Genomic DNA, 17,288 nt, shown 5'->3' with positions numbered 1-17,288 from the left:
TATGTAATATTAATAATCCATATGTGTAAAAGATATAAAATAACAAAATTTAAAAGATATAATAAATATAAAAAATATAAAATAAAAAGATATAAATTATTATTATATAAATTTTGATAATAAAATATTGATTGTTGTGCTAATATTGATATTATCTTTAATGCATTTTTAAATAGTAGTTTGATAAATTTAAATAAATTAAATATATAAATTATATACATAGGAGAGAGTTTTAAAGCGAGACACGCAAAATGGACTGCGAAATAATTTTTTTCTCGTGGCAGCTTCCTATTCATGTATCGTCTTGTTAAAATACGCAATTTTCAGTTCAGCGTACTCGTATTGCATTAGCACCCGTTTTCAAATGTTGCCGCATTAAAGACTATTCGGTATAACATGGCGTAGAAATTCCTTTACGTTACGTTGCTGTACGTTCAACCTAATTTCGTTCTATTAATTAGCACTCCAGAACCGCGATTTTCATTCGAAAGCCAGGAAGCTGCGCGTGAACGCTTCGTGGCGCACAATTAACGGGGACTTTCCTGACGGGGTCGTTCTCTCGCAAAGAGGAACGTGCTGCTTTTGATGTCGCTCGCGTCCTCTCGCTCTCGATAACGATCGGTTTTTAAAGCCTCACCTAGTTGCGTTGATATACGCGAAGGAACACTTGTAAATCGGTCTTTTGAAATCTGCTCCGCGTCCGGATGTCGAGCAGCAGTAGTAAAAGCGACAGATTTTTCCGACCGCAACACCTGCTGCGCCTCGTGGCTGCAAGGATTTGCAGGATCGCTTTAATAGGCACCTTCCATATCCATCAATCCGATTGTTCCGTTTATTAACGTTCGTTCTCAGTACGTATGAACGATTTAATAAATAAACGAACATACAAAACACTTTTTGATCGTACACAATAAAAAATTGTGCGTCCATACGTTAAAATTTTCTTGTGTTTTGATTAGTACTTTAATGTAATTAATATACAACCTGTTTGTTATTATTTTTATAATGTTTTCATGTGTTACATTTATGTCAACTTTATAACTTAACACTTTGTATATGTCTCTTAGAAATAGAATATTATTTTGAGTATTTTTAACATAATTATTTTAAATAATCAACATGTCTCAAAGTCAGTTTAACATTCTAAGGAAAGTTAAAATGAATCTTTAAATAATCTTGAACTTTGACTCACAAAAATAATCAAATTTACTAAAATCAAATGTTTCCATTACAAATAATTCAAGTTAGAATAATTACTATTATATGTTAATGTTCTCAACATTTCTTACGAGTTATTGTAACTATTTTTTCATGTAATTTTTAACTAATTTATATGTTATTTTTACACTTAAAGTCATGATAACAAAAATAAATGTAAAGTATTGTGTCAATTATTTAACATTTTTAGTTTGTCAATAAATAACATACGACGAATGAATTATTTTAACTTAAAATTTAGAGTGGACTTTCTGGGACATGTGAAAGATGTTAATTAACATTTTATTTTTTACTATGTAGGTCCATTATAATAAGATGGATAAAATGAAGTCTATAAATAAAATCTATAAATTAAATAAATAAAATCTATTAAATAATGATTTTTCTTTATTTTTGCTTTCCTAGAAATAATAATATAGCGATATAAATCAAATAAAAAGTTGTTTCCTTGAATTATAGTTATTTTTTTGAATATGAAAATTAAAGATCTTGTTTTCGTAGGAATCTAAATTTTACTCTTTATGATTTATATTTTCGAAAGGATTTATTGTCATATCTGTTTGTAACATGTGTTATCGATTATGACATAAACCGCAATGTTTCTCTAGGATACGATGGAATCTTATTTATCTAAAGTTCAATTCTTTGGAATGTTTTTATACATCCATATATGCTTCATAAATCTTTGATATCCTTTTATTACCGATTTCATGCGCTTAATTCTCCTATTTTGCAATCTGACCTATCATTTAAATAATTGCAATAGATGAGATCTTGCCCTGTAATATAGAACGCGTACAATTTGCATGTCGAGAAGTCAGGCAGCTTTATAAACCCCCCGCATTGTAATTCGCAACGTAATGCCTTGAAGCGGCAGATGCACTTGACGTAAGTGGAATGCAACAGTGCGTATCACGCGGAGTACTCATTCCACGAATCATCATTCCATTCATCGGCGTTCGACTTGCGGAAGTTACGCCTGGAATTCGTACGTGGAAGCAGAGAATGCGCTCCGGTAAAGTTAGTTAAGGACGATATATATGACTTCTACTCATCGCCTTGTGCGATATATCGATATTCGCGGAAATACACTTCTTTAGAAATGCGAAAGTAAAGAAAATGTATAGAGTGAATAGAGTAAATGAAACTGCCCTGTTGATGCTCGTCCACCTATTCTATTTTTCTTTGCTGTAACAGAAAGCCAAGTCTTGTAAAGAAACAACATTTGCACATTACATTGACAACGTATTTGCATTTTGCATCAATCATTGTATCGTGCAAATAAAAATAAATTATATTTAATCTATCGTTAAAGTCGCATTTTTAACTGTTTTTGATATTTGTTAAATAAAACTCTCTTTTAAATTATACCATAAGTAACAAGGAAATTTATTTTTTTTTTTTTTTATTAAAAAGTGAGCAAATATACAAGAGTGCGGGATTAAAAGGAAAAATCTTCTATTGCAGCATATTAAAATAATTTACAGAGATTAGCCAAGTTTCATCAAAAGTTTTCACTGGAACTGTGTGACGAATTATCAAAGCACTCGAGCCGGAAATTACGTTTTTATGCGCGTTATCGACTGGATTATTACATAGCGGGCATACCGTATGCAGTGGCATGGCTCTCGTCTCTTTGGAGCGCTGGTATGGCGATTATGCATATACGTGTAACATACCAAAAGGTATGGTATTCGGGTCATTTATGGAAATTTGATAGAAAATAAGCGCAAGTATCTTATCAGCTATTCATATTACTTTCGTGTTGCGAAATTATGTGGAGCTCGTGTCCTAAGAAATTCCAAGTTGTCGACCCTGACTTCCTGAAGATAAAAAATATCGTTAATCAATAATCTAATAAAAAGTTCTCATTCATGATAAAATTATGATAATTTTCAAATTTTATACAATATAAAAAATTTATACAATATAAAAAAAGATAAAAATCTAAAAAAATATATGTTGATCTAAAAAATGTATTAATCTACAAAAATATATGTACATATTTTTAAATTATTATAAAGAAATATATGTATATATTTATAAATTATTATAAAAAATAGATATATATTTATATATTGATATATAAAGAAATAAAAAAATCAATATTTGAATTTACAAGTTAAAAAAAATATTGATTTGCGATGGAATTTAATAGTTTAATACATATAAAAGGAGCAATAGATCGATTGATCATTAATTTTACCCGAAATTTCGACTTACCGTGATAAATTTGCCGTGTATAATAATGCCACATTTCTAGACAAACGAGCAATGGAGCCAAAACTTACGCGTCACAAAATTCGCGAATTCTCACGATAATTGACCGATTATCCTTCCGGTCTCGCGTGCGTCCTGGGTTTCATTATATCGCTATGAGCGTAATAGCGCACACGCGCGGGGGACGAAGTTATTTTAATGAAATTGCCAAATTTGATCGACTGTACTCGTATTTATCCACGAGTCGGTTACACAAATGCTGAGGCACGCGCGTTATCGATTACAGCATTCCGTTAGGTTTGGTTAAAATGTCATACACTTCCGCACGACCGTGAACAATGTGCATTGCGTTTCCAGATATGGATTATATGCAGTGAGCGGCCCCGTTTCCATGAAAACCCACTTTTCTATTGGGAGAGAAATTACTTACTTCTGATTCCAACGTAAACGCGATTGTCAGATCAAACTATCGAATCGGCGTCGAGACGTAATAATGATCGCAGTTTCAAGATTAATTCGAGCCTTTGATTGTCACGTGTTAATTCGATCGGCCTAATATATTATTGCTGCTATTGTGTAGATATATACACAGCTGTGCATCTCTAATCACTCGGTTTATTATTCCTTCAGTCTTGGAAAGCCAAAATTATAGAATTAAACAAGATTCAAGACGAGATAATTTTTGTAAAAATATTAGGATATTGAAAATTTTCGAAAACTTAAATCTTGTCTTGATTTTATTAATAATTTTTATTTAATACTGAATAATCAAACAACATATAACATGATCTTCATAATATATAATAATTTAAGATTATGTTGCATGCAAAGTTTTATATAGATAAATAATTATAAAAATTTAATTAAATAATTCTATAAAATTTTATGTCATTTATTTTATTTATTTATTAATTGTTTCTAAAATTATTAATACAAATATATATTTTTGTTTATTAAATAAAATTTTTAAAGTTTATATAATAATGTGATTTTTTAAATCTAATTTCTTATCAAATATTTTAGCTTCTTTGAAAAATTCAATAATCTTGATAAGACTAATTTGAATAATTTTAAACTTGATAATTAATTAAAAATCTTGTCTTAATCTTGAGTTTCGAGACTAAACACAATATTCTTATTATATATAATAAATTATTATTATAAAAACTTGATATCTCACGCAACACTACAAAAATAATAAAATTTTTATTTGCATCATGTAAAGTCTCTAGACAATAATATTAATACAATTGTTATAACGTATTCATTTAAATATACTTTTCTCAACTGTAGAAACGAAGAAAATGAAAAGAATAGATTCGTATAAATAGATAACATTTTTAATTGATTTGTGAAAGCAGTTATTAAATTTCTATAAATGTTTAAAGTATATTATTTTATATAAATTAAATATTATTTAAAATAAATTTTTTAAAAGTATATTTAAATTAATACGTCATAACAATTGTATTAATATCATTGTCTAGAGACTTTACATGATGCAAATAAAAATTTTATTATTGCCAATGTATTTATTCACAGTCGTAATTAATTCCGATCGATTCATGAAATATTTCGATTAAAAGTAATGAGTTTAATTAAAAGTAAAATGCCTCCACATAGAATAGTAGAGAATGTTGTTCAGGCGATACTTCGTTCGCCAAACCTCGATGAGTCTTTCTCGTTCGAGGGTTAACGAGCAACGATATTCGGGATACTCAGAGAGGTTTGTGCCTCGCTCACGTATTCCACCCTCGCATTCACGACGACGTAAGTCGTTTTTTTTTTCGTCTCATCGAAGGCCGAAAGGGACGAGGATTCCATTGCATGGAATTAATTAAATAAATGGTAGGCGTTCACTGGAACGACGGAAGAGCGCAATCGACGCCAGGAAGGAAGGAAGATATAGAGAAAGCACGGAAGATCCTTCGAGCTTTCCCTTCGAGCTCTTACACTTGATCGCCATCTTGTCACTTCAATCTCCCATTCATACAGTTCATCGAGTTCATTAGCTTATAATAATATTATTAGCCGCCATTATATAAATATCACAGTCGAATTAAATTTTCCTGCCAGATATAGTTTGACTATATTAGTCATTTAATTTTTATAGTCATATTAATTTAGGAAACTACATATATAATTCTCATTCACGAATCTGAATAAATTTCCAATTTCTTATTCGATGCCGCGAGAAAATATTTCCCCTGTTTTAGCGTGTTCGAAACTTCTTTGCCGCAATAATTAGGAGTTATGGCAAGGATGAACAGGAAGTAAAAAATTCATGGAAATGAATACGAAGGGTTTTACCTAACTTTTAATATGCTCCATGTCGACACACCGTCCATATTTCTCGGACAAAAATTAAATTCCGCGGCATAAATTTAAAAAGTACTGAATTTCCAGGTAGTTGGGACGGTAATATGTTAAATATATTATTGTACGTATCCGCGCGTTTTGTTTTTATTCAAGCTTGTGTCTCGCGATAATATGAATTTTTTTTGAAGCTCGTCTTTTTTTACCTTTGGCCGAAGATTGTCTCGATTTTGAATTTTCAAAGTTAAAGTTTAACGTCACGGTATAATGAATACTTGAAAGAAAATCGTCGATTATTTACAATCGCCTCGATGAACGAGATGTTAAAGCGCTACGCGTTATTGGTCTTTAATTTCACGATTATCCATTCAATTGCGATCGGAGACGCTCTCCTTAGTTTCCAACTTTCCTCCAGCCTCCCCTATCTACGTCCTTCGGCTGGTTCCCTTTTCCGTATTTCTTCTCCGTGCCGCTCATTATCGTAATAGAGAATAATTTCTTAGAGCTCGATTGTGACGGCTTACAAGACCGATTCGTCCAGAGATTGAGGTCGTCTCGAATCGAATACAAAAGATAGAGAAAGAACAGAGGGTGGTAGTAAAGCGAGAAGGTATTTCGCGGAAATTGAGGAATAACGATCCCCGAGGATATAAGGGACGGGAAAAGTATTTCGTTACCTTCTCAGGTTTCTCACAATTTCTTCGTATTTTTAGATCGACATCTATTAGTCGCATTCTGCTGGTGTAAAAACTCCTTTTGTTCGTTCGCACGTCAATAATGCGATTCTAATTAATTGTCTTGTGTGCCCTGTATATTATGGATGTATTTTTTTCGATTATAACGAACTACGAGAAAAAGAGGCCAGAAAGATATAGCTTGATCAGGTCGTTAAATGTTATTTGTCCAGTTAAAATCAATTTATCGGAAGTATCAAGAATTTACTTCTCGTGTTGCAAAGGTTTCAATAAATCTTTTCGCAGGAAGAGCTGTTTATTTTTAAGATTGATCTAATTAATATTATATCATATTAATAATAATCTCTCAATAATTTGATTTTAAGCACGTCAAAAATACGTATAAATATTTCAATAAACAAAACTAAAATTATACTCATTTTATTGCTTTATTTATTGCGATATAATTGCAATGATTTTTTCGTAAAATAATTTAATAAATATTTCCCGATAATTTTCTTTAATTTACTATTAATATTTACTATTAATATTTTTTCTCTTTTCGAAATTATTTGTTAATGAATCATAGTTATTTACCAAAAATAATTAGTTTCATGTGCCATAGTTTCCGATGTTCGAGAAACTTTCCGCACTGCGTTATTCAGTTCCTTGATGAGCACGATTAAGAGACTTTTCCAAGCTTAACTTTGGACCGCAAGCTAGTCAAAGAGGCGTTTCGATCTGCCTACAACAAGTTCTCTCTCTCTCTCTCTTCTCTTTTTATCATTCTGATAGCTTTCTCGCCCATCGGAATCCTGCCTGTTTTTATGCAACATGCCCTTTCTAAAATTAGTATAATTAGCTACAATTCTGAGTGGAATTAAAGTTGGGGATAAGATTATTTCTGTTCTTCCTATCTCATCCCTCGGGCATTGCGCCACGCTTCGTCTTTTCTCTTTTAAAACCGAGATCTAATAAAATGTAAAGTCAGATATAATGAAAGAAGATTATTCTCTTTTAAATTGCAATTCTCAAAAAATAATATAAAAATGCAATATATAATAATATAATAATAATTAATATATAACTGTCTCATAAATGTTTATATTTCTTGTTTTAAAATGACATTTTGTCATTTTAAAACTTAATTTTAAAATCACAAAATGTTCATAGATTCTATTAAATTCTTACTTCTCCTATTTTAACTTAGCAATGATAGGTATACAAAATTTAACACAATTCTTCTTTCTGATGAAAAAATGAAAATGAAAAAAACTTCTTGTTATGAACGACTTTGAGGTTTTCGAGTTTTGCTGCAGATATTTACACATGTCACTTATAAAAAGCATAAAGTGAAACAGTTCCTGTTTCTAGAAGAAGATTTTTAACCTTTATTTTGCTGAACATGACGAATGTTTGCTGTCGGCGCGAAAGTTTCACGAAATGGAAACGTATCAGTCTGTCTTGAAACTATGTAAATCTATCTGTCGCAGCACATCAAAATGTTGTATGAATAAAATAGATGCACATCAAAATCATTCGTCTGCTTCGTTCTTCACATCATATCTACCTCGCGATTAATCGCTTTTCGTTATCTTTTCGTCCATTGATGACTCGCGTCTCATTTTCTCGTTTCTAATTTATCTTATTCATTATATATTTCATTGCGTCGTCGTCGTTACAGCACAAATATGCCAAGTTAGTAGGACGGGAGCGAGTCAAGTTGTAAGTCACTTGCATACTTTTCTTATTACATTTTGTTGAAAACACATAACTTGCTATTTGACTTGCTTCCCCATTGGCTTCGCGTAAACTCGTCGTTTCGCCGCGAATACACGAAGCCAGTAGAAAGGCGAATCAAGTAACAAACTACTTGTTCAGCTTCTCTGTTGCCTTTTGTTGAACTTTGTTCGAAGCCAACGCGAATCGCGATAGATTCGCCATCTTCCACATCGTGCGAGTCCCCCAATTACGACGAGTGGCTTGTGCTCCATCGAAAGATCCTGGCAGGATTTTCTCGCGGATTAACGATCGCGTTATTACCGCTAGACGTTTGTCTCGACGTAGGACAAGCGAATGTTTACCATGGGACTTGCCCAGGTTATCTCGAAGCTCTTTTCATTTCCACCGAGAGTCGAGGGAAGGTAGCAACGAAATAATGACGCAGCCTCGAAGCTCGTTTTTCTCTTAACGAGAAACGCGCCTTCGTTACCCGTTCGGGATGAAACGCCAACAAACGGATCCTGCTTTCCGTTTCGGTAATCTTGCAGTTCTTTCGCAAAGAGAATCTTTATCGTCCGAGCTTGCTTTGTAATTCGATGCGATAGTGATTCCTTGCTCACACAAAACCATGATTCTTGAAAATTCCTTCGCTAAATTGACTGTCTGACCCATAATTCCTGCCATCATTTTTATCCAATTAAAAATGTAAAATATGTAAAAGCATTAAAAAGTGTACTTGCCCATTTTATAAAAAATTATTATGTTATGAAAAATGGAAAAAAATTATGTACGTGCTATTGCTTTTGCATATATTATGTACATAAAGTTCTTAAAATGTATCGGATTTTACGGCAAATTCCCAAACATTAAGAGCAATTTAAAAACACTTGAGAATATCGAATCAAAAGTAAATAGGAGCATAACTATTAACGATAACGATCGGTGTTCGCTGGATTAAAAGGAAAGCAAGGCAGTTGTGGCTCGTTCTCTTGTTTTTGCCGGAAGAGTTTACTCGCTAAAGCAACCCTCGCAAACTGATTAAAAGCCCTTTGAAAAGTTTCTTGATTAAAAAGTCTTCAAATACGGGACACGAGTTATTGAACACGAAAGTTTTCATGCAAAAATGAAGAATTTTCAGCTTCTTGAGATTTAGATTCGTATTTTCATGTCCACCATAAACATAAACGATTTGTCAAATTTTGTTAATTTTTTTTACCTTTTCTAATAATCCTGATAATCGCATATCTTTCATCGATACAATTTTTGCTCATGGCTTTTTATATCTTTATTTACTCGTATTAAATGTAATCACATATTTTATTTGCATTCATTAAATTCTCTTTAAAATTATAAAATTATAAAATATGATTAAAAATTTAAAAAAATTATGAAATATTATTTTGTTTGCTAAAAATTACAAGCCAAACATTTGATCCCAAAATTATAAAGGCTATTTTTCTTGAATATAAATAAGCTCTATTTTGTTTTACACATAAATATTACTTAAATATAATATGATTCCGAGAAAAGAAAGAGAGAAAGAAAAAGAATAACTATTCAAATGCTGAAACTGTAGCAAGTGAAAGGTTTTAAACTACTTTGGCGGAACAAAAGCGTATAATTGATGCAAACTCCCAAGCGGAGAAGTTTGTTGCAAGGGTAAAAGCGGATGGCCGAATCTGTCTGATCTATGGAACTGTTGAAAACGGAACAAACGGCGCGTGCCAAGTTCCCTTTTGTCCGTCGAAATAAAATTAAAGAGCAACGTCTGTGAAACAACATTAAGTCGGCCATTGACGCTAAAGTCTAGCGACTAAATCTTCGGACGTGATTTTAAGAAATCTCGTCTGGGCAAGACGCTCTACGTCGCTTGTCCAACTCTCGGTTTAAGGGAGGAAAGGATCAAAGAAATCTCTCTCGTAGCGAGAATTTGCTGCTTCCATTAGCGCAACGGCCAATCAAGAGAGGTTTAGGAGCAAACATTTGCCGAATAAAAACGGAATACCATTAGTGCATCGAGTGCTTTACAGTGCGCAGCGATACGAGAACACTTTCCGCTCTAGCGGATCGCCCTCTTGTCAGATATTTAATTGGACAATAATTCGAAAAAAAAAATTACTTATCCTCGCGAACGAAAACGCACCAGCGATCCGGCCGCATCCTTAGGAGACGAAGTTTCGATCCGAGAGGAACTTTCGAAACGGAACGAGGTTCAAACTAAGTACATAAAGCACGAGCTCGATAAATAAGTAGCACGGCCAGAATTCTCTAACTCGGACAATAAATTCCGCACTGTTACAAATACCTCTCTCGCGCTTCACGCTTGCTCGAAGTTCACTTTCGACTTGTATCTTAATTAATTAAAAGTTACAGTAGGTATTTCGCGACTATTCACAATTCGTACCATGACGCCTCTCTGATAACTATTGTTGGAAATATTTCAACACTTGTTCACATACTCGAAAATAATTGCAAATCGTAAAATGAAAATTATCCGACTTGAAGATCCCAATTTGAGCTGTCCAGCGTAGTAAGTTCACAATCTGAATCTATTTGTAAATTTCAGTTTGTCGTATAAATAAAATCGCTCGGAAATTTATTTATAGACAATAAAAAATAAAATGTTAATTATAACATTTTTCACATGTCCTAGAAAGTTCACTATAAATCTTAAGTTAAAATAACTCATTCGTCGTGTGTTATTTATTGACAAATTAAAAATGTTAAATAATTGTCACAATACTTTACATTTATTTTTGTTATCGTGACTTTAAGTGTAATGTAAAAATAACATACAAATTAATTAAAAATTACATGAAAAAATAGTTTCAATAACTCGTAAGAAATGTTGAGGATATTAATATATAATAGTAATTATTTTAATTATTTGAATTATTTGTAATGGAAACATTTGATTTTAGTGATTATTTTTGTGAGTCAAAGTTCAAGATTATTTGAAGAGTCACTTTAACTTTTCTTAGAATGTTAAACTGACTTTGAGACATGTCGATTGTTTAAAATGATTATGTTAAAAATACTCAAAATAATATTCCATTTCTAAGAGACATATACAAAGTGTTAAGTTATAAAGTTGACATAAATGTAACACATAAAAACGTTATAAAAATAATAACATGTTAATTTTACATTGAAATACTAATCAAAACGTGGTAACGCAAGAAAATTTTAACACATGGACGCACAATTTTTTACTATGTAGTGATATCTCGTATGTGTTCTTGGATTAAGACAGAATGCCAAGGATATCCCTCGGCGATGCACGACCGCCAATCGGATCATGACAATTGAACGAGCGCCAACGGGATTAAACGCGACGACACAGTCGGTCGCAACAAGAATCAGACGCAAATCGCGAATTATCGTTGAAGCTTATATCCACGCGTCAACAAACGGGCGTTAGTTACGTCCGTTTGCTAATATTGACGTAGCATTAATACTGCAAACCGTGATCTATTATTCCATTAAACAAGATTTCACTCGAGGGAACGTTTAGGAAACGAGCACAATAATTTCTGGCTTATTCGATCAGGCACCCTTGCCCGCGAACTTCTCTTAGGTCCTGTGAGTACCTATCGACGCTATTGGCTAGCTCCTGGGAAACTTTTTCCAAAGCTCGACTTTAAATTGAAAGCGAGCTCTAGGACGAATAAAATCATTTGTCGCGCGACAGGAATTTCCCGAATTTTGCACGGACGCCAAGACAATTCCGGAAGTAAGCATGTTAATGATTCGGAATCTGACATAAAGGAAGGAATCTCGGCGAAGATGTCGGCAGATGAACTGATGACGGTAACCAGACCGGAATTCGAAGGTTTCTCGGCCTGTATCAATTACCAGAATAGCAATGGTTTAATCTTCGTGTTTGCTGAAGAATTTAATCGCGCGGGATAAAAATTTATTCGTTTATCGCGTCGATCGGTAAATTGGATGGCGGGATGTTTTTAAACTTTTATTCGTGAAAAGCGGAAAGAGAGCAAATTTCCACGCGCCAAATGAAACTCGTCCGGCATTTGCATCGCACGCAATGCGATTACTCGGATAAATAGCTGATTCATTACAATTACAGCTCTAAATGAGAACCGTATCAAGTAAACCAGCGTTCCAATATGCGTCAGGTTTTTTTTTTTAGCAAGAGCAAATAGCAAAAGCTGGCAAATTCAAAAAGCTAAAAGAACCACGAAAATTAGAGGATACAATAAAATTATTTGTTACTTTTATTTTTAATGCTGTTATTAAATTAAATTTTATTACGATATAAAACATTCTACAATTAACTCAATTAAATATATTTTAATGATATTATATAGTGATTAATATTTGAATTAAGTATTTAGTATGAAATGTACAATGGCACATTTTTATTTAAATATTTTAATTAGTAAAGATTTATTTTTATAATATTATAATTAATGCATCTTTAGTGATTGTAATTTCCAAGTTTATTAATATTTATGTTAGAGTGATAATATATAAATTTATAAAAATTTATACACATTATTGCAATTATTATCTATCTCAATATTATTACCATTTGTACTATTTTTTACTCTCTGAAATATATGCTAAAATAATTTACATGTTTATTATGTAAATGAATTAAACTGCAATATAATAAATATTTTTTTTCACAGTATAATAAAATTATTATAATGTCATTGTGAGCCGTATAAATAACGTAATCGAGTGAAATGTAGCATCAAATAAATGTATGTATATCCGCAATGATTCACACATACAGTCAGCAGTTTTCTATCATTATATACTGCTTTCCTGTCATGGACCGACTAGGCAAATAAAAAAAAGTTTTCAATTAACGCTATCAATAATATTTGTTTATTTAATCCGGAGGATTTAATGCACATAATAATTGCTATTGAAACAATGCTGATTGTTCTCAAATCGAAATCTGGGAGAATTATATATTTTAAGTTTTTCATAAAAACTGACGCGTAAATACGGTCTGATATTTTTGAAAATAACGTGGCAAAATTGTATGAAAAAATATGGGGTAAACTCAGATCATTTCAATAAAATTTAAAACTGCACGTGGAAGGAAAAAAATATTATTTTTAAGAGCTCCATAATATGAATTTGAAATTATTATATAAAAATTATGAAATATTTTTCATTCATTCCTTATTATCACTGGTCAATTACTAGAATCACAGTTATTTTCGGGCAGATGAGAGTGTTATATGAACTGATACATTAACACATTAACATGTTACATTTCACGATAAACAAGCAGGAACTGATAATTTATCAGTTCCTGCTTGCTCATCGTGAAATGTAATGTATTAATTTTTGAAGAAACAGAGACTTACTCGAACTCGGAATCTCGACTCGTTAACGTCATCGAATAATACTGCCATTAGTTTCATCTTCCCCATTTTCGAACTTTGGTTAAGGTACGTTTGAGAGTGGAGAGTTCTGTGCAAAAGTGTAATAGTTCTCTAAAATATTTAATCTATATTATATGAAGTTGGAATAAAATTTTAGTGTCTTGTAATTTAATTGTAAATTGTCAAATGTTACAAAACATTTAATATTTAATTAAGACATTTTTATTTCTATTTATTGTCTATTGATGGATTTTAATTTGACTAGAATTAGTCAATTTTCATCACAAAATTTTTTTTAAGAGCCATTACTTCCAACTTTTCGCAGAAAAATATTTTTTTCGGATAAGAAATAAAATATTTTTAAAATATTATTAAATTAAATATTCTTAAAAAAGCAAATATTTTAAAAATATTATTAAAAAATCAAATATATGCGAAATTATACATGAAAAAGAAGGCTTTGTGGTCTTTGAATTAATTGATTCTTTCACATCGCGACGCTCTTTAACTCTTATTCACAGCCGAAAAATAGCAATCGTGTTTGAAAATCGAAACGAACAGTTTTATTCGTAAACTTCCAATGTTTATATTTATCTTAGGCAGTAACGCGCGCGATATTTATTGATTCTGAATAATTTGCAATTATTGCGAGCGCGAATGTCGAAAGTTCGTCGCGAGAATCAAAGTGCCGACGACACAACTTTGACGTTACGAACAACGCAAAATTAGCGGCGACGCGTCAGCGATTCTCCGTTCCATAGGTTTTCCAACAGTGATATGTCTCTCATTTTCGCCACGTTTCGCCATGACGTGAATTTATCGTTCGTGCAGCTCGTGTAACTGTAACGTTGAGCTTTTCGCTGGTCCTACGTCCCACCAAAATTGTTTTGCGCTTCGAAAAACGTGCGGTATCGCGCTCATCTGATGCATCGCGTCAAACAACGCTGCTGCATCGCTCGTCCTGGTACAAATACGTGATGCACGTGTGCATTTCGTGCACAATGCACACTTTCAATGAATTTAATAAAATCTATATACCCTGCATATGTGCGCGTAGTTGAAAATTTGTTTGTGTATCTTGGATTGTCGATATAGCTTTAATTTAATCTACATTTCTTGGATTATTTAATTAAATTTTAAAATAAATCTCTCTATATCATTTATTGTTCAATATCCATTGATATTGTTTCTCTAAATTTTAATATTTTATTCATTCATTTTGTTATAATAATGTTATATTAATATTATATATCACATTAGTGTTATATTTTAATATTTTATTCATTTAATGTTATATTAAGGATTCATTAGTTACATTGAAATTCATAAAAAATAATTATATTCATATTAGTTTCTTTTATGTTTTTTTTTTATTCAATCGTACATTTAAAAATTAACACTTTGTAATATTTTATTGAATATAATAAGTAAAAAGAGCTCGATTAATATATATTATGTATTTTACCGTACATCTCGCTGCGACTAAAATTAAAAAAGTGTAATCAGAGAGCCGCTGGCGCGATAAAATATATAAATGTTGTGAAAAAAATTTGCTACATTCAATGAATGTGTCAATGTTCCGCTGGCTTGCAGGCGAAATTTAACTGCAGATTAAATTGCGCGTACGTTTTCATATGCAGAAGAACGAGAATCTTGTTTTCTTGTTCCTCTCGCTCTCCTGCTTACGTTGTCGGCCGAGTTTTCGGTGCATGATAAACGAAGTTCTCCCTGCGCGCGAATAAACTTGTATCCTAGATACATCGTAAACGCATTGACATAGTAAAAGCGAGGATATACAGTGCGTCGTAAGTCGAATGTTGCGACATAAACCGAATGTTTCTTTTCCAGGAGGAACCTCGCGAAGATGCGGGACCGGCTCTCGTGGTACATGGTCTTCCTGATCCTGCCGACAATCCTCTTGGCCAGGTCGCTCGATAAGGGTGAGTAAAGAATAACAACATCTCTTTTCTTGTTGGAAGAGGAGATGTTTTCCCTATTTTGTAACATGTTTTCTTTATGTCAAAAAAACTTATGCAAATAAGGATAACTAAATTCGTCGCATAAATAAATTCGTGACATTTATTTATTATATTTATTGTTTGCGAAAGAACAGGCAAAAATCCATTACCATTTATGCAATTTAATATATTCAATATTTTTCGAAATGTGTATACAAACATGTAATAATCACGCGGAATATTTTTCATGTCATTAAAATGAATAAAATTGGAGAAAAATAAATAAACAATTCTTTGCGCCAAGTTGAATAAAATTGCAAGTTACATTTCATTGTCGTTAATTTCTTCATAATACAAAAAAGATGAAAAATAAAATACTAACAAGGAATAATGAACGGATACAATAAATTAAAAAAGATATATATTATTCTTTTTCTTTAGAAAATATCTCGTTACACGCGTGAATATAATAATGTATACGAAAACACGGGGTTTGATCAATTCCTAAGCGTATTGTATCGTTAAAAAGTGCGAGAGAATGCCCCTTTCTGTGCATTGAACTACGAGGCATTATAACCGCTCCGCTGCGATGCACAAAGGGAGTCTTTCAAATATTGTGTAATTATTAAATGCCGCTTATACAACAAATAAGGTATAAATATAAAGCTTTTATTTTCAATTGGCATAGAAATCCGCAAAGTACGCTTTCGGGTGCATTTATGAGATAGAGAGACTTCAATAATTCTGTTCTATAGATTACGATGTAATTGTATTAATTTGCAATAAACGTTAATGTTTTAAAACATTCATGCACTTGTATATTATTGAGAAAATTCATATTAATAAAATAAAAAATATATTAATAAAATATATTTATATTATTATTAAAATTAGAAGAATGTTAGTTCAAAAAGAAAATAACCCTTTGCGCGAGCGCGGTGCTCTTAGCGTAAAAGCCCCGGGGTTAATCGCAGGTGAAACTTGAATGAGGCGCTCGAAAAGTTAACGCTCGAATTTACATTTCGCGGTGCAGGTCGCATTAGGGCGCATTACGTCCATGAAGTATTAATTTCACCTAAAGAAAGCGATATCGCGAGCGTTTTCCTCGTAATTACCTTTTAGTAATTATCTGGAACATACATTACGTGCGTGATTTTATATCGCGTCCTCTATATTACTGTCAAACATTGAAATTCCTACCTGTTTCTTGGACATTAATCGCATATAATTATTCTAATTTAATTCGTGCTCATCGACATTATAGCAAATGCGTGCATATATAAGTTATAATTAAAATAAACTTAAATTTATATCGCTAGAAAAGAAAATTGGAAGAGAAAAGAGATGACAAAATATATATGGTTTGATAAATAATTTTTTAATCGATCGTAATAAAAATGAGATTAATTGATATTAACAGAAATTTATTAATTTAGAAATTTTGAAAATTTTATTAATCACAATTCAGCGTTAAAGAAGTATACGCATAGATGTAAATACATATATTTTTTTACAAAAAAGCTTAGCTTATCTACTACGGAAAGTACGCCGACTCGTACTAGATAGACGGTGCTAAGTAAATAATTCTTTGCGCGTGATAAATGCGATGACACCTAGAGAAGGCCAGTAGAAAATAAGGACACGCCTGTGTAAAGATGTGCCAGCGTGCATTCTTTGTAATGCCCGGAAAACAGTAGCAGACGGAGAGCAAAATAGGAAACTCGGGGCTAGAAATGTTATTCCTTTTCGTTTATATTTTTGCGGAGAATAGCTCGCAGTGGTAGGCGGATATATGTATTCTTTCTGCGACAAATCCT

At 32.0% G+C, this 17,288-nt stretch overlaps 1 protein-coding gene across 2 annotated transcripts in view; it reads left to right on the top strand.

Moving 5' to 3' along the window:
- Positions 1-17,288, top strand: part of LOC105253377 (hemicentin-1) — a 264,693-nt gene that overhangs the window by 117,783 nt on the left and 129,622 nt on the right. Inside the window, exons 1-2 of one of the 2 annotated variants that reach the window (XM_025405964.1) lie at positions 13,510-13,579; positions 15,362-15,453. In XM_025405964.1, coding sequence (XP_025261749.1) covers positions 15,378-15,453 — 76 coding nt within the window. In that variant the 5' untranslated portion in view covers positions 13,510-13,579; positions 15,362-15,377. Of the gene's footprint in view, positions 1-13,509; positions 13,580-15,361; positions 15,454-17,288 lie in introns of those variants that run through there. The other variant, XM_025405966.1, reaches the window with a different exon arrangement.

Source organism: Camponotus floridanus, unplaced genomic scaffold (assembly GCF_003227725.1).
Source record: "Camponotus floridanus strain SB8 unplaced genomic scaffold, Cflo_v7.5 scaffold1, whole genome shotgun sequence".
In the NCBI taxonomy this organism is placed as follows: Eukaryota; Metazoa; Arthropoda; class Insecta; order Hymenoptera; family Formicidae; genus Camponotus; species Camponotus floridanus.
The sequence above is the reverse complement of the archived record's forward strand: the minus strand, read 5'-3'. Positions and strand labels throughout refer to the sequence as shown.